The following is a 22,503-nucleotide window of genomic DNA, read 5'->3' as shown; positions in this document are numbered from 1 at the left end:
CCTTCGCTACCTTGTTATTTCTGTCTATTCTCTTGACAAATACTTACAATTTTTGTTTTACGAATATGGTAATGGGGTGTTCAAATCGGGTCAAAACATGGATTTTACGAGTCTATTCTTCCTAGTAGGTAAATTAGCGATTTAGGTAATAAAGTTTCAAATTTTCAAAGTTGAACTATTGAACTGTTATCTGAACACTTCTGCAATCTTTAGATAAAATTATCAGTTAGACAAGAAACGTCCGCCATTTTCCGCGCTGCTGGCGGCCATGTCAAATAACTATTACACGAATTCCACCATGCATTTATTTTGAAATAATTGAATTAAGTAATAATGAATTCCCCACATAGTATTACAGTGAAATATTTGTAGGTGACCCTATAACATCCCGCTCCGAAAGTTCCCACGGGAATTTATTTATTTAATTGTTCTAAAATATTCGTGGGAGCTTGCACCGTGACCGTGTTTCAAGTCGTTTGAAAAATCGAGATCCTTTCACGGAAGGCAAATAGGATGAACGATCAGCGACGACGTTTCCGACCAAGGTGGTTTCGAAGGATCGTGTTGGTGTGCCGTGTTCAAAGGAACGTCCATGACGTTTCGTCGATGAGTATCTCTCTGTGAAACGTTGCCGCGGAAAAAAAAGAGACAGAACCTTTCAAAAAGCAGCAACAGCCTGGCGGTGATCCTTCCGCGAAAAACGTTTTCTTTTTACCTGGGCCGCTTCGAGGAAACGTGGAAAATGACGCGCCACTGCATTTTCATCCCACTAATGGCTCCTTTCTTTTCTGCGGACCTTCGAAAATATATTTCGACGACCTCGCAGCGCGAAACAAACGTGCTACGTGTGGTCCCCTTTATTATTTTCCTTGCCCCATTAATACGCGTACCTCGAGGACAATAGAAATCGAATTGCAAATAAACTTAGTTCTTGTGCGCTTCTCTTTGTAACGGAGACAAAAGTATAAAATGTAGAATTAGATGGATAATTAAGAGTATGAGCTCTGTGCAGTGCGCTATATTCCTACTTCTATGTGAACTTGCGTGTATTCTATTGAAGAGTTAGGCTAGAAGGTATGAGTCTTACGGCCGCCATTTTGCGAAGAGCGCGGTAAGACATCTTAGTGCGTTGGTACTCGAGTAAGAAGATTGAAGGTTATTATGTTACTAGATTTGAGATGTGGGATCTTAGAAATTTGAGGATCTGATAGTTTGGATGTTTAAAGGTTTAAAATCTATGAATTTAGAAATTTGAAAACTGGTACTTCAATTAGATTCTACTAATTTGCAAGTTTGAGACTAATCTTTTAGAGATATAAAAATCTCTCAAATATAAGAATATGGATATTCCAGTATTCAAGCATTTGAACATAAATATCTCCCCAAAAATTCGCCAGATCAGTTGCAATAGAGCCAAGAATACCCTTAGAAGACATTCGACAGGAAAAGGCAGATCTTGTAAGTAAACTATAGGGGGAAGCGTGCCCTAAGCCATCAGGCGTCTCTCGAGGGATGCAACTGTGTCAAACAGAGGTGCATCACGATACGCGTGATCCGAAACGAGCGTGTCGCACACCGGTCCAAAGCTATTTTTAGGGGACGATCCATGGTACGAGCATGTTGGGCCGTAACACGTGCCATGATCGGTGTTTTTCCGTGGGTCGATCGAAACTGGCAACGAAGGGTGGCTGCGTCGACTCTCGAAAATCCCAGGACTCGAGGGCACGCGACACACGCGTTCACGTATTTTTGGACGAGCGAAAGCAGAGGGGATATGGCGCCCTTTTTCCTTCGAAGGACGCCAGTTGCTGCGTCCTACTGTTTCCGACTTTTCCTTACCATATGTGGAAGGAACCGTTTTGGGTGACATTGACGTTTCCTCTTCCTTTTTTATTTTTGGAAGCGGCTTGAGAACGTCACTCAGCTTAGACAACCACGTCGAATCACGTTACTAGTTTTTAAACATTGAAAGTTAACTCGAGTAACTTCAAAGAACTTGCTCCGAATATTTTACACAAGGTAACGCTTTCTCTGGTTACTCCCGATAAGAATGCAACGAAGCCAATTGTTCTCGTAAAAGGAAGGGTTCGAACAATTGTTGTTCCGCGAAGGTGGTTTTCATGCGGATCTGACTAGCATTTTCTACGAACCACCCTGCTATTATCAGCTAGGGGTGTGTGTCTCGTTATCGTGCAGTTGGATCAATAACGTAGATCAATCGCTCTCATACAACTAGGTATGTCTTCCCAGAACCCGTAAAACAAAAACGCTTCTGTGTAGAAAACGTTTATTTAAATCTGGAGAAACTTGAATTGTGACTTTCCCGCCAAAAGTCTGTTATCAAGGTTTTAGCCTATTATCATGTATTCCTTATTATAGGGGTGTATGATCTCACTACTCTCATCAAAGTAATCAATAAAATACATCAATCATTTCTACTTAAAATCGGTAAATTAAAAAAAAACACTGACGATTATCGAAATATAAGAGTACAGACTTTCCCGCCAAAAGAACTTGTGCCACGTGGTTCGTAACGCGGGAAAAAAGGAAGGATTCTCTGCGAATACCAACGGACAATGAAGCGGAATCCTAGGAAAACCGATCGACAGGATGTGAACGGGAGAAGAAAGAGACGAAATACGGCAAGGTAAATAATCGGCGACGCTTAATCCTGAAGGAACGCAGCGGGATATTTTTGGCGGGATCTCGGCCCGGACAGAAGGCGCAAGGATGGAGAGTAGGCGGAGGAAGGAGATAAGACCCAGCTCGTGATTAATGGACCAGGGGCTGTGCTAAAGGGAAACAGGGGTGGGGCAAGCTTCTTTTCCCGTTGGAAAGAAAAGGAACGCTTAGTGAGATGCTAAACTGTACCGATAATACGATTTTCCCCAAAAGTTATTATTCTGCATATCGGTATTTACAATTTAGAACGGACAGAATTTTACAATTATTTTAGTAAAATAATATTTAAGAACCTTCGATTTTTATGAATGCTACAATTTTTCTTGTTCAAGCTACATGTGGATTATGTTTTAAATTTTAGCTGAAACATCCCTTAAGTCAAATCATATACAATATTTTTTATATTCATGCATGAATGTAGTATAAAGTAAGTGATCACAATCTCATTCAAACTTTAAATGTGCTTTATTAATTCATAAAAACTCAAATGTACCAGTCTCAGAACCCTGTAACATGTCTCGCCCCTTTATGAAACCTCTCATAATTTTTTATTTCATAATTTTTGTATCTTTTCAAAATAACACATATTTGTAATATTCTGAAAAAATGATTGCATCAGTATAAATTTTGTGGACGTAAGGGCGGTGGCAGGCAAAAAGGAAACGAGGGAGACGAGAAAATGGAGGGAAAAGCGAGCACGTGCTCAGATGGTGGGTCTGACGAAGGACGAGCACAGTAACCGGAAAGAGAACCCTGTGTTGCCCCACGGTCACCTCCTACCCTTTTCGAGGTTGGGCCTTCTGGTAGTGGGGCAGCTACCCTGACTATCCCCACCCTGGACTGGAAAAAGTCCAGGAAGGTGCATTTCCCGCGACAAATCGTCGACCCTTCAGTTTCACCCACGCTCTCGGTCGGTGAGGTGCTTCTTTCCTCTTCGATCTCCTTCGATTTTTCGATCCTCGAACTCGGTCTTTCCCGCCTTTTCGAGGTCCATCTACCGTTACTCAATTGTCGAGTTATAGTGTGCGAATATTATTAGTATTTGAAGTTGCTCGCTTTAATTACAAGAATTAAAAATTCGAAGCAACTCGTGTTGGATTGTTTTACGAGCCTTTTTTAAAATCTTTTACCGTCAATTAAGTGTTTGAATATTTTTGTTGAATGAACATTGAGAATTATGGAAGAATCAAGGAAGAAGTCAGACATCTTTGCAAGACTAGTAACATGGAAATTGAAATCGTGGCCAAAGGGTGGTTGTTTTTCGAAGCTGACGTGGTATCGGTATGTAAATATTTTTCTAGTTGAGTATGTAGTACAAAATGACTAAACTTGTACTTATTTGGAAATTAGATATTTCAATACTTTCAAAAGAAGCTCCTTTAACTGCTCTAACTTTATCAGTGTAACTTGTGTACTTAATAGAAGCACTTTTCATCTTCATCACATATAAAAATATCCATAAATGTCCACACAATGATAGACACTTATACACAATAATTGTAGACATAAATTGCTACACTCTAAATGAAAAGTACTCTGAAAAATATTTTTCTGTTTCCAGTAAAAAAAATTGTGGTATAAGAAATGTGGCAATAGAAACGTTGAATATTTCAGCAGTGATTCTCAGGATGGATTTCGATATTACAAAGATTAAATCGTATACCGTTTAACAAAGATTGAATAAATCGTGCCATCAATTTTCAAATACGACAGTTTTATTCGATCAACAAATTCGAAGATCGTTGCGTGTAATGTACGGAAGGTTTCGAGGAAATTAACGAACGCGGTAGGGTCGTAACTTTGATCGTTGTTGTGCACCTGTCTCTAGTTGAGCGTAGTCGGTTCACGGCCGTTTCCCTAATGACCAAACGGGAAATTCTCGTTCTTTATGATCGTGTTCTGAAACTCCGTTGTAAAGGTGCGAGTTTTCCTAATCAGCAGGGGCGCCGGTTGCGACGCCTTCTTCATTCAGGTATTTCCACGAAAAGGGCTACCCACCCGGCGGTATAGAATAAAAACGACCAAGGTCGAGAAAACGTCGAAGAATGGGTCCCCTGCCTATCCCTCCTGTTTTTCTCGCTTTCGACGCACGAATAGTTTCTGTCGGCTAGCGACCGATCGTGAGTTGCAAAGAAACGATCGGATTCCTCCTAGAACACATCGTCATTTTTATCCTCCTTCCACGAATCGACCAGGCTCGTTGCATGGAATTAATACGTAATTAGACAATAGAAAGGAAAAAGTCAGGACATTTACGTTCAGAATATTTTTACTCCTCTCTCGTTTATTTATTACAAACATCTCTATTTTTTATTATCAAGTTTTTAATTTTCACTCTCGCTAATTTTCAATTTTATTCAATTTTATTATTAAACATTTTCAAAATCAGAGAGCCTCTAATTGAAAAATTTTCTGATATTCGACTTTAAAAAAATTTCAAAATTTTTCTGATACAAAAATGTTTAACCCAAGAGTTTCTCAAGTTTTCAATTTTTGAAAGTTTCATCACAAATTGTCCAGATAATTTTATTTTTACCAAACCTGCTCAGACTACTTCAAAAAGTTGACACCACAAAATGAATAATTACCCAAAAAATGAAATCAACGTGTTTTGCAAGTCTACAGTTTTTACATTTTGAAATTTAGGAACAGAAAAATGTCCTTTTCCATTCCGAAGAGCTGAAATGATCGGTATGGTGTTTTTTCTGCTTTCAGACACGCAGGTTCGACTGGACCTGATGGAACAGCTGCCGCACGTGGCGACGATCTGCCAGGAGGCTTCTCATCTCTTCGGCGACGTTCTTCACGATCATCTGCTCAACATCATTGTCACATACCTTCGGGATGAAGAGAACCAGGTGAATATTCCGAGATAAGTGGGATAATAAATCTCTCGGGGAAAGAACACTCGAAAAGCGAGATACAGTAAACTCGGTAAGAAATCCCATTGATAAACTTCTTATTCTTCAGGTACGAATGACGACCCAGGCAGTGGTGCTCACTCTGATGAAGAACGGCCTTCTCGACAGCACCACGATCGAAGTCAAAATCTGCCCTGTGATAGAAATTCTTTGCAGATCTTCGATCGATTTCCTGCAGTCGGGTATCTCTGTAAGTTTAACTTATTATACCTTCATAAATATTTTAGCAAAAAGTTTTGTTTTATAAAAAAGAATCTTAACATTAATTTTGTTAATGTGGAGAATCGTTTATGATTTTCATTTACCATCTAAAAGATCGTTATTCAGAGAATTTAAAGTCCTAACACTAACAGATATCGTGAGTCCAGTATTTATTATAGACCATGTTAAATATAATTAGAAAACTGATACTTGTATCTAGCGTAGAATCTTCGAAAAGATAATTGTCCATAGAAATGTAAATTAGAAATAACAAGAGTCATCTGATAAAACATGCAGCCGTTAAAGCGTTAACATTCCAGGAAGCGTGTCGTCGTTTACCGTCGAATGCCTCTCGAATGTAGCTCCGCGTCGATTGGACGTCGTTCTAATTAGCGCATACGTATGTAAGGAACCGCGGGTGGACAAGTAACGCGTGGTGCGTTGTATCCTGTCCGCGTGGTAAATACGAAAGAAGCGTGGAAAACGATCGTCGTTTCTCCTCCCGGTTAGCGAGAAACTTTGGTACGCCGGTCAGGGATTATATTATGTGTATCGAAGTTGGCGTTCAGAAGCATTTCGAAGCTGGTGTTGTTCCCTTCGAACGGATTCCGTCAGAAAGACATGGGTAGTGAGATGTTCTCACGCTATCGCGTCTCACTATCTTGTCTTTCATCCGGCGTCCGTTCTGCTCCGACGTCGAGAGAGTACGCGACCAGGTCTGGAGAACTCTTCATCATTTTTTTCCCCCCTCTCGCCCCAGTCCTTGTACACGAAGAAAAGTTCCGACGAAGAAGATGCTCGCTGCTGGGACATGCTTTTACCATCAAAGTTGGTTTGTCATAGAGATCGACTATCACAGCCAGCTTTGATGAGCAAAATTGTGTCCATCCTCGGCGTATCGAACGGACGAAGAACAACGGAAATAATTACCGAAGAGAGAAAGAGAAAAAAGGGTATATATCCCGTGAAATCGAGGGACAACCAGAAGAGAGGAACATACACGAAGAGAAGGGGAACGATGTTGTATGCAACGCCGAAATGAAAATACCTTTTGCGGTCCGATACATCAAATTGGTTGTGGAATGTTTCGAGTCATATCACAGCCATTTTGATGAGCTTGGCCCGCAGAATCGATCGTCAGAGGAGAGAACGTTGCCCGTGTGTGTTGCTCCGGTGCACTTAGTGACCGCTTAATTAATAATCATCCCGTGGACACGAGAGATACGATATGGATGATGTCCTTCTTCCTTCAAGAGAGGCTTCTTTAACGGGAACGAGACGAACGCGATCCAATCGTCAAATTGGTTGTGGCGTGTTGCTGTTCTAGATTTCATATCACAGCCATTTTTGACGATTTGGATCGCCGTTTTTTGCGACGTCGTGCGAACGAAAGTTCTCGATACAGAGACCCACAGAAGCGTGCGCTCGTGTATCGCTCACAAAGTGGTTGTGATATGCTGATGCGAGCGTTCATATCACAGCCAGCTTTGATGAGCGTTGCGCCGCGCCGACCAACCGCTTCCCGGAAGACACCACGCGTCGATCAAGAACACGCGTGTTCTTTCTCCAAACAAGAACTTTTCTTCAAAATCAATATTGTTATGCCGCTTTCGATCCTCGTTATTTTCGCTCATTTGTTATGAACCTTTCGATCAGTGTTGTTTTCATCGGCCCATAATTGTTTTCATCGGTGATGAGCGTCGATAAACCTTTCGATCACTGTTTTCAGTAGTCCTTAATAAACGTTGATGATATTGATCTGTAATAGATGAAGTGCTCATTGAGCTCACGAGCACTGAAGTGCACCGCCTGTGCAGCGATGATAGAAATCCGATAAATTTTTCAACCTCTGTATTACCAATTCGAAAAATTTTCTTCGACATCTATTGTAACAAGAATCTACATACTATCGTTGCTCGCATAGACCATTTCCAGGTCTGCACCGCGCCCTCGTGGGCGCAGTTGCCCATCACCTATCTTGACGAGCCAGCTCTTCGGCGTCGTTTCGAAGAAAAACGTTTCCGATCGGCTGTCCCGATACGGACAGCGATAACGAGTTCTTGCGCTTAGTTTCCACTTTCGGGAAAGGTCCGTGGCGACTTTTGCGCTCTCATGGTCGCTCGACTTCCTCTCACGGATCCTGCACGGATTTACGAAGGACGTCGTTGCGATCGTTCGTCGAATCGCGATCTTTTCTCAACTGTTAAAGTCTGTATTCGTTTCTTCGTCGCATGAGGAGAAATGGAGAACAGGAAGGAACAAAATGTTTCCTTCAGGGTCTGTTTGCAGACTTGCAAGTTACGCGCAGTTGACACGAAATAGTTTGAACTCTTTGATGTTAATCTTTAACCGTTAGATTCGTCTTATGTTTGTTTCAAGTACAGTTTACTTCCGAACAAAGTAATGGGTATAAACTGTAATGCTTTTATTTCCTTTATCTACAAACTTCTTAACATATCTATGAGTCACACTTTCAGTATGACGCCATCGTGAAAGTTAGCTAATTATAGTCACCGAATAATCTAGTTTTAGCGTTAGTACATAGTCAAATTTTCGTCGTACAATTTGCTTATGTACTTGTTGAAGTTCTAGGAAAAAATAAACGTTTCTTAGAGTAACGTATTTATGCGTAACGATAGAGTGACTCATTTCTGTTCAATCCCTATTACCGATGACCTTCTTCCTGATTTATACGATGCGGGCGTTAATACGCGGTACTCGAAGATAGTACGAAACTATCCCTAGCCCGATCGATGATCCGATATCTCGAGTTTTACAGGTGTGTTCGACTGTTCCTCCCATCAGAGTGGTTGTGATGTGGTGACTTTCGACTCGTATCACAGCCAGCTTTGATGAGCGGAACGGTGCGATTTTTGACTTCATATATAACTTATCGAACATTATTATTTAAGAATAAATATTAAGTGACATGTAATTTGCGTGCGAGCTTCCTGGCTCCTCTAATTTTTTATTTTATCATTACATCTGGTTCTTGAAATCTTTTACCATACCCAAAGTATTAAGCGATTCATCGCACGTTTTGTTATTATATATAATTTAATCAGCAATCACTGCAGTACAGTGTTTATTATCATCTACTATGTCGATCCGCAGCTCATGAGCAAGATGGCACCGCTCATTGGCAAAAGGCTGACAGAAAAGATTTTTCTGGACAGATACATAGCCCTCTGCGAGGACAAGGATATCTACGTTAGAAAAGTATGCGTGTCGCATTTTGGAGAGATTTGCGTGGCAGTCAGGAGGAAGGCGTTTCTTCGAAAATTGGTGAGTACTTTTGGCCTCTTTCTCTCCGTTAAATATCGACAATGGCCTAATTATCTCTTGATCGATTACAGTTCCCCGTATTCGTCGATCTATGCTGTGATAAAGCGTGGGGCATCCGGAGAGCCAGCGTGGACGTTATGATGCCGGTTGCTTGCTGTATGACCCTCCAACAACGTCAATTACTATTGGCCGAACTTCTAGCCATGCATCTCGACGACGAATCGAAATGGGTGCGAATGTGTGCCTTTCAAATTTTAGGACTATTTATATCTACGTTCGCAAAACAGTTTACCGAAGTAACTTATAATCAGCACGGCGAGCTGGTGTTTACCAGCCAACAAGATACTCGTTTCAGGTACAATGTACTTTCGCTATCATGCCTAAAATTGGCCGACTCGAGACTCGTTTGTTGTAGTTTCTGTTCTTGCGTCCCTACTTAATCCTAGTTTTATTCGAGTCACGGCGTAATTCAAAATTCGATGATGTTGTGCAGTATAAGGTATTCGTACGAAGGCAACTACCCTCCGAAATACGTGGTGCGGCGCCACTCGTTCGACCAAGAGGATCTTGATACTAAGGATAACTTTAATTCGTCTGTGATAATACAAAGATCGACTTCTGATGACGAGGAGGACGAGGACGAGTCACAGGAAGATCACATTTTTGCTCTGAGAGCTTACAAATCTAAGGTAAATAACATTGCCTTGAAGTATCATAAAATTTATATTACTACGTTTTCACAATAGTATAAGATAATCTTTTTCTACATTATTTTCCATTCCCATTTATTTCTGAAAGAAGTTGCAACCAGTTATCCTATTCTTTCAGATACGAAGAAAGTTGAATCAAAACCAAACAACGGATGACACGGAGAAGTACAATCCATTTTTATACTACTACATAACGCCAGACCTGCCTTTGGACGACGAACTCGTCGAAGCTGCGAAAAGATCATCAGCGAAGAATAACATAAACTGGAAACCAATGACCAACACCGCCAGTAGCAAAGCCTCTTCGTTAGACGACGTAGTAGACGAAGATAAGTTCCCAGAGGTAGAACTGATACGTGTGAACGAAGAAGAGCTAGTCCCTTTGCATTTGGTCAATATGTTCCTAACGATGGCCGAGCCAGAACGATACTCAGACATAGGAGCAGACATTCTTCATTATTGTGCATTTAGTTTTCCCGCCGTAGCTCTCACGTTAGGTAGAGAGCACTGGTGTTATTTACTGCCAACCTACAAGTTGTTGTTAAACGCCGATCAGTGGAAAATTCGACGTACACTGGCCTCGAGTATTCACGAAATCGCCACGATACTCGGCGAAGAACTGACTGCCAGCGATCTCGTCCCTGCTTATCACTGTTTCATCCAGGACGTGGATGAGGTCAGAATAGGCGTTCTTAAACACCTAGCGGCCTTTTTGAAGATACTTAAGCCCACCGATCGTTTCCCATATCTGCCGAAGCTGAAGGAATTCCTCGTCACCGATAACGAATGGAACTGGAGGTTCCGAAAAGAGTTGGCCACGCAACTGCTGGAAATTGTGAACTTATTTGCACCCATGCAACTTGAACGATACATCGTGCCCCTGTCTCTTGAGCTGCTGAACGACAAAGTCGCTGCTGTGAGGCACGTTGCACTTTCTTTGGTATGACCTCGCACGTTCGCCATCTTCTGTGTATAATCTGGACGTAACAGGGTGTCTCTCATCTGACGTTGCTATTTTCTCTTGAAGCATGATCATCGTTGGCTTCTTTCGATTAAAAGTAATTGTAAAGGAGAAGAGTCTCAGCTGGTTCTCGATTTTGCATTTTCCGAATTCATTAAACAAAAGGTCATAAATGGCGACGTTAGGTAAAGAACCGTGTAACGTTATCGCGTATACGTCCAATGATTCTACTTCAATGTCTGTACAGGTGACGCAAATTGTCGCCCAATCCGACAGCGAACGCCTGGTCTCGGCGTTGTTTCAAGAGCTCAGGTTCTCGCTAGGCGTGTACGCGAAGAAGTGGACTCGACGACAAACACTGGCGTTCGTATGCGCTCAATTGATAGCTAACAACGCTATCAGTGGGCACAAATTCTCTAAGGAAATGTTGCCTACTTTATTGAAGCTATCCATGGATAAGGTACCAAACGTGAGACTAGTTGTGGCGAGAACTCTGTCGGAGAACGTAATCCCGATGGGACGTAAGTATCTATTATAATATTGAACACTATCGATAGTGTTTTAAATTGATATCAAATAGAAAAATAAATAAATAATGTATTTCAATTTTCAGCAAGCTGGCTGGGTGTCGAACAGACGAAGAAAGTGGAGAAAAGACTGAGAGAGATGCGTTCAGACCCAGACCGAGATGTTCGAGTCATGGCCGGAGGCGAGGAGGAGCCTGTGTTAAATATATTGTCGCAAACAAATGCCGAACAATCGAGGAATATATTGTTTTAACAAATTCTATCCCCGCGAGAATCAAATTCGAATTATTTCCTGCCATACGAGACGATTGTTTTAGATTGGACAGCCACGGGACAGAATAAAAGGTGCCGCAAATGTGTTCTTCCACGTGTGAATTGTCTGTACATGCAACAGAAAATTAATTGGAAGAGAAAGACGGGGACAACGTTATTGTATTGGAGCAAGACAAACGAGAGAAACGATAGGTTTTTTTCTTTTAGGAGGCACGATACGTGTATTTATGTACGATGTAAAAAAATACGAGCTCAAATTTTAAATAAACGAAACACGTACCGCTTAAGTGCAGTCGAGATAGACAAAGTGCAACTGAACATTGTCGAAGACCAGGGGACCGACGAATTTCCGCGTCCTTTAGACTAAGACAAATAAGTATCAACGGTCAAAAGACATTACGCAATTATATAAGAGTGTGTGTGAGCGTGTTTAAAAGGAATTAACGTATGCGTGGATAAGATTCGTGGGTATGTATGCGTTTACCATTGTGATCAATTTGTATATGTAAGTGGGTCCCTTGGACGGGCAAGCCGGATATCACTAATTGGAGATATCGCATCGACGGGATCTCTTGTTCTTTGGTGAACGGTCATAGCACGTTCTCTTCGGCGTCGCGTTAATTGTTATTATTGGCGTTACTAGGAATTCGAAATTTAGAGATTTAGGTATTTGGAATTTTGAACCTCAGGAAATTTGTAAATTCAATATTGTATAAATTTGGGAATTTTAAGGATTTGACAATCATTGGCGTCACCCTGATCCCTACCTAGTAAAGCCAATGATTGTTATTTTTTTATCGAAGTATTACCATTGTCGTCCCCTCCTCGTACGTTTCACTTTTTTAACTTTATACTTCGTACGACTCAAGTTTTTGTGCTGTGACTGGTTATGAACTCATGCGCGCGACATCGATGAATGTCTTTACGTTAAACGGAAAAGAAAGAAGAAAAAACACAACATGGAAATTATCAGTTGAAAACGGTAAAAAAGGCTTATACATCGCACGATGTCGAAAACGTTCACGATCGTGCGATGTCACTGTGTTTTCTGTCTACACGCAATCACAAGAACAAATGTGTATTGTTTTTTGTAGATATACTACTGTACACGTTAATAGTTGTAAGCACGAACTTTTTGCTGAGCCACCGAGTTAAATTGATACGAATTTGAATTTATTACACCGCGACTCTTGTATTTAGATCAATTTTCGGTGACTTTGTATCTAAATTTAAAAGAAACGCACGAGAGACATCACGTTTGTACGATCGATACAATAAAACTAATTTGTAAGCAACAGGACGAACGAAACTGAGAATGCTGTTGGATAAATGATGTGTATTATATGAGATTTTACAAATATAGGGATACAAAGCGGATACGTAGACAGAAGTAAAGCAAAAGTGATCCGCTAAATTGTACATTCGCGAAAAAAGAAAAAAAGAAGGACCGTTACCGAATACCACTACCGTGATATCGCAAAATATTTCTATAACATTAGTGAGTCGTGATCGCTGAATATTTCGCGACATAAAAAAAAGAAAGGGCGAATTATCATGTCTTAGTTAAACTGTTCGTTGAATAACGTGATCATTGGGCTACAGCAACTTTCTGTAAGCAACGAATACTCGTTACTTGTGAATACGTTCAAAGAAGAAAAGAAATGAAGTTTTGTTTAAAATATTCTGTATAATATATTGTGTGTTTGGTAATGAGACGAACAAAAAAAATATACACCATGCGATTTGTTACATAATTGCATTTAACTCTTGTTCTCCTTCACAGAGATTTTAAACCAACCTCTATTGTACAGTGCACTCTCGCTATATGGTTAATTAGTATAAATTTTTTCGATTAAAATTCATTACACTATTATCAATAGTATGAGCAACCTCATACTCATATAGCAGGACTTCACTGTACTTATATCCTTTCATCAAAACATGCACTTCGAAATTTTTCATTTAATCATGTTTTACTTTTCTTACACAGTATGATAATACAAAGCTTACCTAAAAAGATTACAATGTAAGTATACGCTAAAAATATGATTAAAGTAACGCTTCTCGTTATTAGAATATGCCAAGAAATTTTCCAGGGGGACAAGCCGGTAATTGGCAAGCTTTCTCTTCCATTTCAGTTTCCGCGGAGTTGCAGTCACGTAAACAGTATCGCCATCGAATTTGTCGACCTTTACCGCAGGTGACACTACAGCTGCTCCAATCAGTCCACCTGCCCCACTTACGACGTGGTTTTGCATTTTCCCTACGAACCGTTTTTGAAGTACTCGACGGCGTCTTCGGTATTCGTCTAACGATTGATCGTTTCTTCTCTATCGTAGAACGTCCTTTCTCTCCACTATTTTTATTTTCTTTCGCAATTTTCGAAGAACCTATTTTCCTTTCGACTATAATTTTTGCGGGGTTCGACGAATATTTATCACCCATTGGTACGCATTTCTGAACAATTTGAGGCGGTTCATTGAAAACGTCGTAATCTGTACTAGCGTTCGAACAGAGATCGTCGATCGCTCTTGTCTCGACTGTCTTCTCTTTTCTGTCGTTAGCTTTTGGATCTCCGGCGTTTATAAAATTTTGCAGTTCATTCACCTGTTAAAAAATTTCTTATTAATAATTTTAAGGTATAGAGACATTGAAAATATTGCATAATGGCATTTATCAATATTTTCAATCAAAAATCAAAATCATTTGATCTACTATTAGATTTGGTATTTCCTTAAATTTTACCTTTGTAACCAATTTCTTGGCAAGTTCTTTAACTTCCTCGATGGATCTAACTGCTCTACCTTCCCCTTCGACCATCACCGAACGCTGTATTTTATTCCGAGCATTGCATCGACGCTCCGTTTCAGGTTCTCGAATATTCTCATAATACTTTAACTCGTCTTCTTTATTCAAAAATCCATGCCCCCCTTCCGTATTCTTGTTTCTTTTCTCGCGTAATTTTGCCATTTCCAGAAAGGTTTGTTCCTTCTTATTCTGCGTTAATGATGTATCTCCGTTGTCTTCCGATTTCGTCATGTCATCATCATTTCCAGTTACCATTATCGCCGATGAAGGTTCAGAATTATCGGCATTATTTTCCAGTACGAGATGCTTTGAGGAACGATCGTTTTTAGAATTATCGACCGAGTCTTTCGATTCTACGAATCTACGATGAAAATTGTTCTCATTATTTTCCTTAGAAACTACCTTAGTAATCCCTACATTTGATTTACCCTCGCTTTTTGCTGCATTCGGTTTTCTCTCGCGAGGTGTTCTCAATTTATTCGCATTCTTCGTACGTTCGTTCCCTAACGACCGTCGTGAATTTTTACCCTGTTTCTTTCCCGCATGCTTCTTCTTCTTCTTCGTCTTTGAACTATCGTGATTGTTCTTTGCCCTTCTCCTCACTCGCAGTAAGTGTGCCTTCAAATTGGCGGCAACTAAACTCGACAACCTTCGATTTTCATTTTCATTCGAATTTTGAGACTCGGACCTTTCCATCACATTGTTCCGTTTCTTTCTCACTAAATCGACCGCCATCATAGGATCCGGTAGATCAATTTCCATATTTTCGTCATTTCGTCGATTTGTAAACGAATCTGATTCTTCTGCAATCTCTCTATTACCCGTTTCACCGTTGTCTACCGAAACTTTTACTTTGTTAACATCAGATGGTAACACTATTGAATTATCCTTCTCGTCAGACGCCAGTGTATCGATAACTTTCGTTGGCCCATCTTTGTCCGTAGGTACAGAAAACTGTTCAGACTTGATTTCTCGTTTCGCGTCAAATGAGGTGTCGTCGTCGTAGGAATTTTCGTCCACCGATTCGTAAGTGTTCCGAGGAAAAGAATTTGCAAGGTCTCTTAAATACTCTTGTTGATATGCTGACGATGACAGTGGACTCCAGTCAGATTTGCTTCTTTTCACTCTTACGTGCGTTTTTAGAGAATTCGAGTCCTCGATGTCGTCCAGTAAAACTGGTGCGTCGTAATCCATTAGCGTCTTCCTTTTAGCAACATGGAGGACATTAGACGGTGTTGACGGAGAATGTTTTTTATCGTCGTGAACCGCGCACAGACTTCTTCGTTTCCACTTGTAACCGAATAAATTCCATTTCTTTTCTTCTACTCTTAGCGATAGATTATTAAATGCGAAAGTTGATTTCATGTTACAAGTATCTGCGTAACAGTATATTGTTGAAAAACTTGGAATCGAATCATTTTCGATGTACGTTGTGTTTACTTTACTTTCCTGATATTTTTGTAATTTGCCTAAATATCTCACTACATTTTTCAAATTATTTTCTGATTTTATATAAGAATCATATGTTTCGTTTAAAGTAGTCATTAATCCTTGACACACGTGCGTAAAATTTACAGTAGAGTCTTGTAAATTATTTAACCCTTCGCAAGGCTGATAATATGAAGATATGTTGATAAAGTTATGTTTGTTTTTCCTGGCGTTAGAAGCGACTAATAAAAGGATAACAATTAAGATATATAAATAAGTCGAAAGTTTCAGCATTACACGCCTTATTTCACGTTATTAGGTTTTACATTACTTACTAATTCTATATAAATTAGTGTTTTGTAGGTTATTGTTTACAGGGAAATGTTAAAACGATTTACTTCGGACTTGTCGGACATTTCAAATTTTCCTGTTTCGCGAATTGACTAGTATCGATCGATCGAAATACTTGTATCGTTAACGACATTCCATGTATTTTTTGTATAATTATACCTTCAAATTTTCTTTACTGAAATTATGTTATAATATAATTAAAAGTACATAAATCTGTAAACATTTTTTTAAATATATCGATTCTGTGTCATTCTTTTGTTGTAAACTAGCCTTTGAAGTGCTGCACCAAGCGGCCAATTATTAAAACAGTTTCTCCGCAAACCACTAATTGTGAGAAGCTATTTAGTTCCACCGCTACATTTGTGGTTATATCTACGACAGTTTGCATACACAGGTTATTAAATAAATATGAAATTAATATTAGAATACATAAATTACTAAATTAATGATAAACAATAAAGAGAAAAAATTGTGATAATTCGTTAAAACTTGTAAGGATAATCATTTAATATTTTAAATTTGTTGCAATGCTGTATGTAATCAAAGCATTGACATTTTCAGGTATCATAAACTCTTATACAAAGTGATCAACAAAGTTCACTTAATAAATAATTCCACATAAAATTAAAAACAAATTATACTATTTGATCTAAAAATTATGAGGTAACTTTCAAATAAGTGCAGTGTTATACAAATGTATATATTGTTCATAGATAAAAGCATTGTATAAAAGGAAACAATGAATTCTGTAAAAGGCAGCTGTGAAATTGGAAATGGTTTAGATGACCTTGGAATACCTGGACAAGGTTTTTTAAGAGATGCTTTGACAAGTTGTACAGACCCATTAAAAGCAATTGAAGAATTTCAATTGGAAAATGGCATTTTATTGCCATCCTTAAGACCTATGTTGCCTTTGCTTGATCTTCATGGTGTAAGAAGATTAGATTTTCATGCATCAGTGTTAGAAGAACTAAGAGAAAAATTGATAAAAAGAATCAATGAAATTGGTACAGAAAGAGCAGATAAAGGTTCATCAGGTGATAAAAGACTAAAAGAATTATTATCCAAAAGTTTCCCAGCTGTAAGAGTTGCAGCACTGAGACCTGTTGTCATGTGTATTTTAAGAAATACACCACATATAGAAGATAAATATTTACGAGTACTTGTCCGTGAAAAAGAATTATATAATGATGCAGATACAGAAGTTAAACGGCAAATTTGGAAAGATAACCAGAGCCTATTTGGAGATGAGGTCTCTCCATTATTTAGTCGATACATTATTGAAAAAGAACAAATATTGTTTGATCATCGAAATCTAAATAGTCTCTTTTTCATGCCTTCCCCCAAGGTATACTGCATGAATTTCTTCAAAATAAGAATTTTAATTTTCATGAAATTATGTTATTTTGCATACTTAGGTAAGAAGACAAGGTGAAGTAGTACAAAAGCTGGCTCATATGATTGGGCATAGCGTAAAATTATATGATATGGTACTACAATTCTTAAGGACTCTATTTTTACGTACAAAAAATATACATTATTGTACCTTAAGAGCTGAACTATTAATGGCCTTACATGATTTAGAGGTCAGTTTGTATTATGTTAAATTGTATTATATTAAATCACATTGGTATAATATTAATTACATAAATATTTGATCCTTAGGTTCAAGACATCATCTCTGTTGACCCATGCCATAAATTCACTTGGTGTCTTGATGCATGTATCAGGGAAAAAAATGTTGACATTAAAAGGTCCCGTGAATTGCAAGGTTTTCTAGATAGTATAAAGGTATACAGTAAACTGTTCGTGTTTCATAATACTATGTCTTGCTGTACTAGATAAGTGAAATGATCTACAGTTTTATACAGAGAGGACAGGAACAAGTATTAGGAGATTTAAGCATGATATTATGCGACCCATATGCAGTGAACTTTCTTGCTAGTAGTGCAATAAAAATTGCACTTCATTTGATAAACAGTGAAGCATTGCCTAGAGAAAATGCAGTTCTTGTACTATTACTAAGAATGCTTGCATTAGGCTTATCTGCCTGGCAAATGATCGACTCGCAAGATTTTAAGGAGCCGAAATTGGATAGTCAAGTTGTCACAAAGTTTCTACCAGCGCTCATGTCTTTAATGGTATATGATTTAATAAGTAACTTTAAACGTATTAACACGTTAAAGATAATAATCATAGTAATTAAAAATTAACATAAAAAATAACTTGTACTTTAGGTAGATGATCAAATAAGACAGTTAAATTGCAAACTTCCGCCGGATGAAAGAGAAAGTGCAATTGCTATAATAGAACATTCTGGCCCACCTCCTGACGCTTGTCAAGCATACGCACAACTTTCAGGAGTTGCTGCTGTTTTATCTATGTACTATGCATTACATGTAGGTGGTGGTGGTGGTGTAGGAAGAGGAAGAGGTGATGCTAGAGGCTTAATGAGAGTATTGGCTACTTTGCCTAATTGTCAAGCACAGCGTGCATTTGAAGATCCCTTTTTGCATACTTTGGTAAACTCATAATTTATATCTTTTATATTTGTTGAATTGCATATAATGTAAAATTGAATATTATGATTCATAGGTATCTCTGTTAATCCTGAATATGGCTGATGAATTTTCTAACGAATCATTCTGTACTGTAATATTTGACGAATTTTTCCTAGCAGGATTAGGCAGAGACAATGTTACACGACATTTGTTAAAACTACTTTGGTATATTCATCCGAAATTACCACCGACTCGTTTACATGCACTAATGAAAGCTCTTCAACCAACTAGTCAGGTAACATCTTAATGAATAAAACGAAGCATATAAAATATATTGTATCTATAATAACGTTTATTATTTAAGCATAATGAAGCTGTACATAATCTCTATGAAGCTTTACGTGATAAAATTGGAAGTCGTTCTACGGAAGACCAGTTAACAACAACAACCCAGATGGACACATTAGGACTTGATTGTCCACCTTCTCCTCTGACTGGTGTACCTACACCAGCCTCATGTTCACTATAAAAATTAAGTGATGCAATTGTTTGAATATCAAATGCATTGAAAAATATAATTTACTAATTTTACTTACAAGCAGTTGTATTTTCTATTTTGTTTATTTATCTTTTACTTTACATAAAATATAAACATACACAGATCCAATGTGTCTCGAAAATACATATTTTTTACTTAAAACGATTATAAAACGTACATAATTTAATCACGTATTTGTGATATTATCGACATTCGATATATTTATGTCATTAATCAATTCCATCATTAGTCTGTCCAAATAATTTGGGTCCAACTTATATGACATCAAAATCATTGAGATATACATTGATGCCTGTTTACTTGATAATAAAAATTTTAGTTGTGGATCTATCATACTTAGCCTAAAAAAATATGCATAAATATATTAGTAATATTTTTTAAAGTACAGAACTTATACTAATATATGGTACTTACATTTTGATAATTACAAGACCAACAAGAGTCCATTCTGCAGTTTTAAAAATAATATTTGTAGCAGATAATGAAAAAGTATTAACTAAGGCCTTAATTAAAGCACTCTTTTCGCTGTTGTAAATATACTGAGGCAATTTATTACTCGCTAAAGCTCGTAATAAATCCGGTAATCTGAAAAAGAAATTAAATAATTCTATTTAACAACAAAGACAAACTCATAGTACTAAAGAAATATTGGAATCAATATTACATCCTATTAAGTTTATCTAAAAATATACGACGTCGAAGTGCCTTCGGTGCATGTGCGTCTATCAAAGGTAATACTGGAGCAAAGTCACTATCCTGTTTAACATTTTCTGTACTTTTAGGATTTTCTACGATCATACTGCCTTTGTAGAATGCTCGTACCTGAAAATAATAGACCAGTAATTATTTATATATTTTATGTTATATGTTATATTATGCTTACTTTTAATTCCATTTTCTTTCCTTCCTCTTCAAGGGCAGACAAATGCGGTAAAGGTTTTAAATTACTTTTCATTAGATCTGTCTGGTCTTCTTTCTCATCTTCTAATTGTAATTTATTTAATTTTTTACATAAATGTAAGAATCTGTCATGTGTTATTATATTCTCCAATAATCGGTTCTTAGTATCTTCTTCCCCTGACAATAAAGAAATTGTATCCTCTGTTATCCACTCTTTTACACTATGTTCAATATGCATTGCAAGATTATAAAATTCATTTGTCTGCCTCTCTTTAATAACATTTTTTCGTTTATGTCGGTTTTGTTCATTTTTTTCTATTTCTTGAACATTGTTATTACTAATGTCTGTATTTTTCTTGGTAGTAGTTAAATTACTTTGTTCACTATCATTTTTTGTATTTTCATTTTGACTTTCATTTATAGTAACATTATCATTCATATTGTCTAGGTCTTCAATTTCAGAATAATTTAGCACAGTATTACTATCTGAGAAAGAAACTTTTTTAACAATATCATCATTTGTCTGTTGTTTAACACTATCAGTTATATCTTTTAAATCAATGGATGAATTCTTTATGTCTCCTAATTTTTCATCAGAATTTTTTGAATACTGTTCTTCCAATACATTTGGCATTTCACTATTGTGTAGTTCTACATGTTTACTAGCTGCCTGAGAATCTTCTACTGTATCATATTTTCTGTGTTCATTAACTTTTGAATGTGCATCAAAAGTTGCATCATTCAAATTGTCACATTTTGTATTAACTTCTGTTGATTCCTCCTTATTATCAGCATTCAATGTTACAGTTATGTCATTAAAATGAATTTCATCTCCAGGTATACTTCTTACTAATTCATCTTTGGCTGGCAATACTTTGAACACTGGTATTTCGTCCTTATCTCTTAACCACAGAGGGCTTGTAAGCATTTGTTGTAAGAGATAATTGCAAGCTCCATAGCAACGTGAACTACAAAAATTTTTACGCCTAGTCACATCATAAACTTTGTTCTTCTTTGTTGATATATGATATTGTTGATCAATTATGGTTGTTAATTTGCTATTACATAATACATAACCACATAACTTAGTTATCCCTCGTTCTTCAATTACATCTTCCATATGACTTTTATTAATATATTTCAGCTATAATAAGAGAGAAATATCTTTCAGTCATATGCAGATTATAATGAGAAATTATACTTACATTATCTAAAAGCCATTCAGAATTTATTTTAGGTTCTAGGAGTTGTTCAACAATTGCAAGAGCTTTAGCATCACATTGTTTCTTTTTAACTATTGCTAACTGCATCTGTGCCTTGCTTAAACCAAAATATAATTACTTAGGTGCATTACAAATATTACTTTTTATATTGCATTTATGTTAAAAATTAAATAAACATATGTAACAATTTTTACCTCATTTTCTTCTTTACTTTTTTCCTTTCCAGTATTTCTTGTCTTAAAGTAGATGTGGCCATTTTTTTACAATAATTAGGAAAGAACTGTAAATAAAATAAAAAAAGATAGGTTACGTATAATTAAAAAGAAAGAGAAACATGGAATTAAAAAGTTGCTTAGTGTTAAATGCTTTGACAATTTAAACATACCCAAGTAGTTATTAGTTTAAATTCTATAGTAAAATATAAAACAGTATTCTAATTTTTCTGTCACAGATTTGACGGACGTCAAATTAAAATATTGTCAAGGTGTGCTTATGTCATACATATATACATTTAAAAATCGCATTTAAGTAAATCAGATTCAGGATTCACTTCCACCGAATTTTATTATCGATTTACTATATAATTACATTTTATACCAAATGTATTATAAAGTTCATTGTTTTATTTCTGGACGACAACAATTGATAACAAATTATGTTTATATATTTCGTGCTTGCATGGATCGCCACGTACAGCACAACAATGGAATAAAATAGATATATACTCTGTTCAATGAAAGATCATCCTCATTCGCGAACTCTCAGCAAGTTCAGTAGGTTTTCCAACAAAAACCTGTAAACTTTACGGGAAGCGAATATACGTATTATAGATCATGGATAATCAAATTTAGAAATCTAAAAACTTGAGATTCAGGAGACTTAAGAAATTGGGAATTTGGAAATTTACAACTTGCTAATTTAGAAATTAAAATATTTTAATCACTAAATATACAGGTTTGGCATCAAAAACGTGATAAACGCGTCGCTCATAGTTACAAAGCCTACAGACGCTAATCCAAGCTGCCATGCGCAGAATGAATAAAATTTCTTACGATAAGTATAGTCTTCCCAGGATAGAAAATAATCAGCATGTACAGAAGATCATATGATACGACGTAATATTAATTTAAATTTAGTCAAATAATAATGTTATACATATATATTTATATCGTA

The 22,503-nt window shown here is 37.3% G+C and overlaps 4 protein-coding genes across 15 annotated transcripts in view; 2 read left to right on the top strand and 2 right to left on the bottom strand.

Moving 5' to 3' along the window:
- LOC100882740 (serine/threonine-protein phosphatase 4 regulatory subunit 1) overlaps positions 1 to 13,314 on the top strand; it is a 165,160-nt gene extending 151,846 nt beyond the window's left edge. For 4 of the 6 annotated variants that reach the window (XM_076529742.1, XM_076529744.1, XM_076529743.1 and 1 more), the window contains 8 exons: positions 5,398 to 5,540; positions 5,653 to 5,793; positions 8,919 to 9,089; positions 9,161 to 9,444; positions 9,583 to 9,778; positions 9,918 to 10,739; positions 11,008 to 11,281; positions 11,374 to 13,314. In XM_076529742.1, the coding sequence (XP_076385857.1) occupies positions 5,398 to 5,540; positions 5,653 to 5,793; positions 8,919 to 9,089; positions 9,161 to 9,444; positions 9,583 to 9,778; positions 9,918 to 10,739; positions 11,008 to 11,281; positions 11,374 to 11,540 (2,198 nt within the window). In that variant the 3' untranslated portion in view covers positions 11,541 to 13,314. Of the gene's footprint in view, positions 1 to 3,586; positions 3,964 to 5,397; positions 5,541 to 5,652; positions 5,794 to 8,918; positions 9,090 to 9,160; positions 9,445 to 9,582; positions 9,779 to 9,917; positions 10,740 to 11,007; positions 11,282 to 11,373 lie in introns of those variants that run through there. The other 2 variants (XM_076529745.1, XM_076529746.1) reach the window with 2 other exon arrangements.
- A 193-nt stretch (positions 13,315 to 13,507) lies between these two features.
- On the bottom strand, positions 13,508 to 16,359 carry LOC105662860 (uncharacterized). 2 transcript variants are annotated; one of them, XM_012288472.2, is made up of 3 exons: positions 16,132 to 16,356; positions 14,306 to 16,038; positions 13,508 to 14,167 (listed from the first exon to the last, which is right to left on the bottom strand). In XM_012288472.2, the coding sequence occupies exons 2-3, from the start codon at positions 15,911 to 15,913 to the stop codon at positions 13,631 to 13,633; spliced, it is 2,145 nt and encodes a 714-aa protein (XP_012143862.1). In that variant the 5' UTR covers positions 15,914 to 16,038; positions 16,132 to 16,356; the 3' UTR covers positions 13,508 to 13,630. The 2 variants fall into 2 exon arrangements, with proteins under 2 accessions (XP_012143862.1, XP_012143861.1); XM_012288471.2 differs by having other exon boundaries at positions 14,306 to 16,359.
- On the top strand, positions 15,260 to 19,246 carry NELF-B (negative elongation factor B). 3 transcript variants are annotated; one of them, XM_012288468.2, is made up of 9 exons: positions 15,269 to 15,394; positions 16,417 to 16,541; positions 16,861 to 17,495; positions 17,566 to 17,733; positions 17,813 to 17,938; positions 18,019 to 18,288; positions 18,385 to 18,669; positions 18,743 to 18,943; positions 19,013 to 19,246. In XM_012288468.2, the coding sequence occupies exons 3-9, from the start codon at positions 16,887 to 16,889 to the stop codon at positions 19,175 to 19,177; spliced, it is 1,824 nt and encodes a 607-aa protein (XP_012143858.1). In that variant the 5' UTR covers positions 15,269 to 15,394; positions 16,417 to 16,541; positions 16,861 to 16,886; the 3' UTR covers positions 19,178 to 19,246. The 3 variants fall into 3 exon arrangements, with proteins under 3 accessions (XP_076385862.1, XP_012143858.1, XP_012143856.1); XM_012288466.2 differs by having other exon boundaries at positions 16,417 to 16,638; positions 16,709 to 17,495; XM_076529747.1 differs by lacking the exon at positions 16,417 to 16,541 and having other exon boundaries at positions 15,260 to 15,394.
- On the bottom strand, positions 18,974 to 22,045 carry LOC100882847 (putative RNA polymerase II subunit B1 CTD phosphatase RPAP2). Of its 4 annotated transcripts, none has more exons than XR_013037607.1 (8): positions 21,716 to 22,045; positions 21,525 to 21,610; positions 21,313 to 21,427; positions 20,091 to 21,251; positions 19,872 to 20,029; positions 19,622 to 19,792; positions 19,245 to 19,548; positions 18,974 to 19,171 (listed from the first exon to the last, which is right to left on the bottom strand). XR_013037607.1 is itself a non-coding variant. In XM_012288462.2 (8 exons), the coding sequence occupies exons 2-7, from the start codon at positions 21,584 to 21,586 to the stop codon at positions 19,374 to 19,376; spliced, it is 1,842 nt and encodes a 613-aa protein (XP_012143852.1). In that variant the 5' UTR covers positions 21,587 to 21,610; positions 21,716 to 22,045; the 3' UTR covers positions 18,974 to 19,171; positions 19,365 to 19,373. The 4 variants fall into 4 exon arrangements, 1 of the variants encoding a protein (XP_012143852.1); XM_012288462.2 differs by having other exon boundaries at positions 19,365 to 19,548; XR_013037609.1 differs by lacking the exon at positions 21,716 to 22,045 and having other exon boundaries at positions 21,313 to 21,447.
- Positions 22,046 to 22,503: the final 458 nt, after the last annotated feature.

This window comes from Megachile rotundata, chromosome 3 (assembly GCF_050947335.1).
Source record: "Megachile rotundata isolate GNS110a chromosome 3, iyMegRotu1, whole genome shotgun sequence".
Lineage (NCBI taxonomy): Eukaryota > Metazoa > Arthropoda > Insecta > Hymenoptera > Megachilidae > Megachile > Megachile rotundata.
This window is presented reverse-complemented; position numbering and strand designations above follow the sequence as displayed.

Bases quoted from the DNA above. Each gene is read 5' to 3' on its own strand.
- LOC105662860 (XM_012288471.2), bottom strand. From the start codon at position 16,090: ATGCTGAAACTTTCGACTTATTTATATATCTTAATTGTTATCCTTTTA. The intron at 14,168-14,305 runs GTAAAATTTAAG...ATTTTTTAACAG, and splicing joins CCAAGAAATTGGTTACAAAG to GTGAATGAACTGCAAAATTT.
- NELF-B (XM_076529747.1), top strand. From the start codon at position 16,887: ATGAATTCTGTAAAAGGCAGCTGTGAAATTGGAAATGGTTTAGATGAC. The intron at 17,734-17,812 runs GTCAGTTTGTAT...TTTGATCCTTAG, and splicing joins TGGCCTTACATGATTTAGAG to GTTCAAGACATCATCTCTGT. The intron at 17,939-18,018 runs GTATACAGTAAA...AGTTTTATACAG, and splicing joins GTTTTCTAGATAGTATAAAG to AGAGGACAGGAACAAGTATT.
- LOC100882847 (XM_012288462.2), bottom strand. From the start codon at position 21,586: ATGGCCACATCTACTTTAAGACAAGAAATACTGGAAAGGAAAAAAGTA. The intron at 21,428-21,524 runs GTAAAAATTGTT...TTTTGGTTTAAG, and splicing joins AAAGTAAAGAAGAAAATGAG to CAAGGCACAGATGCAGTTAG. The intron at 20,030-20,090 runs GTAAGCATAATA...TATTATTTTCAG, and splicing joins GAAAGAAAATGGAATTAAAA to GTACGAGCATTCTACAAAGG.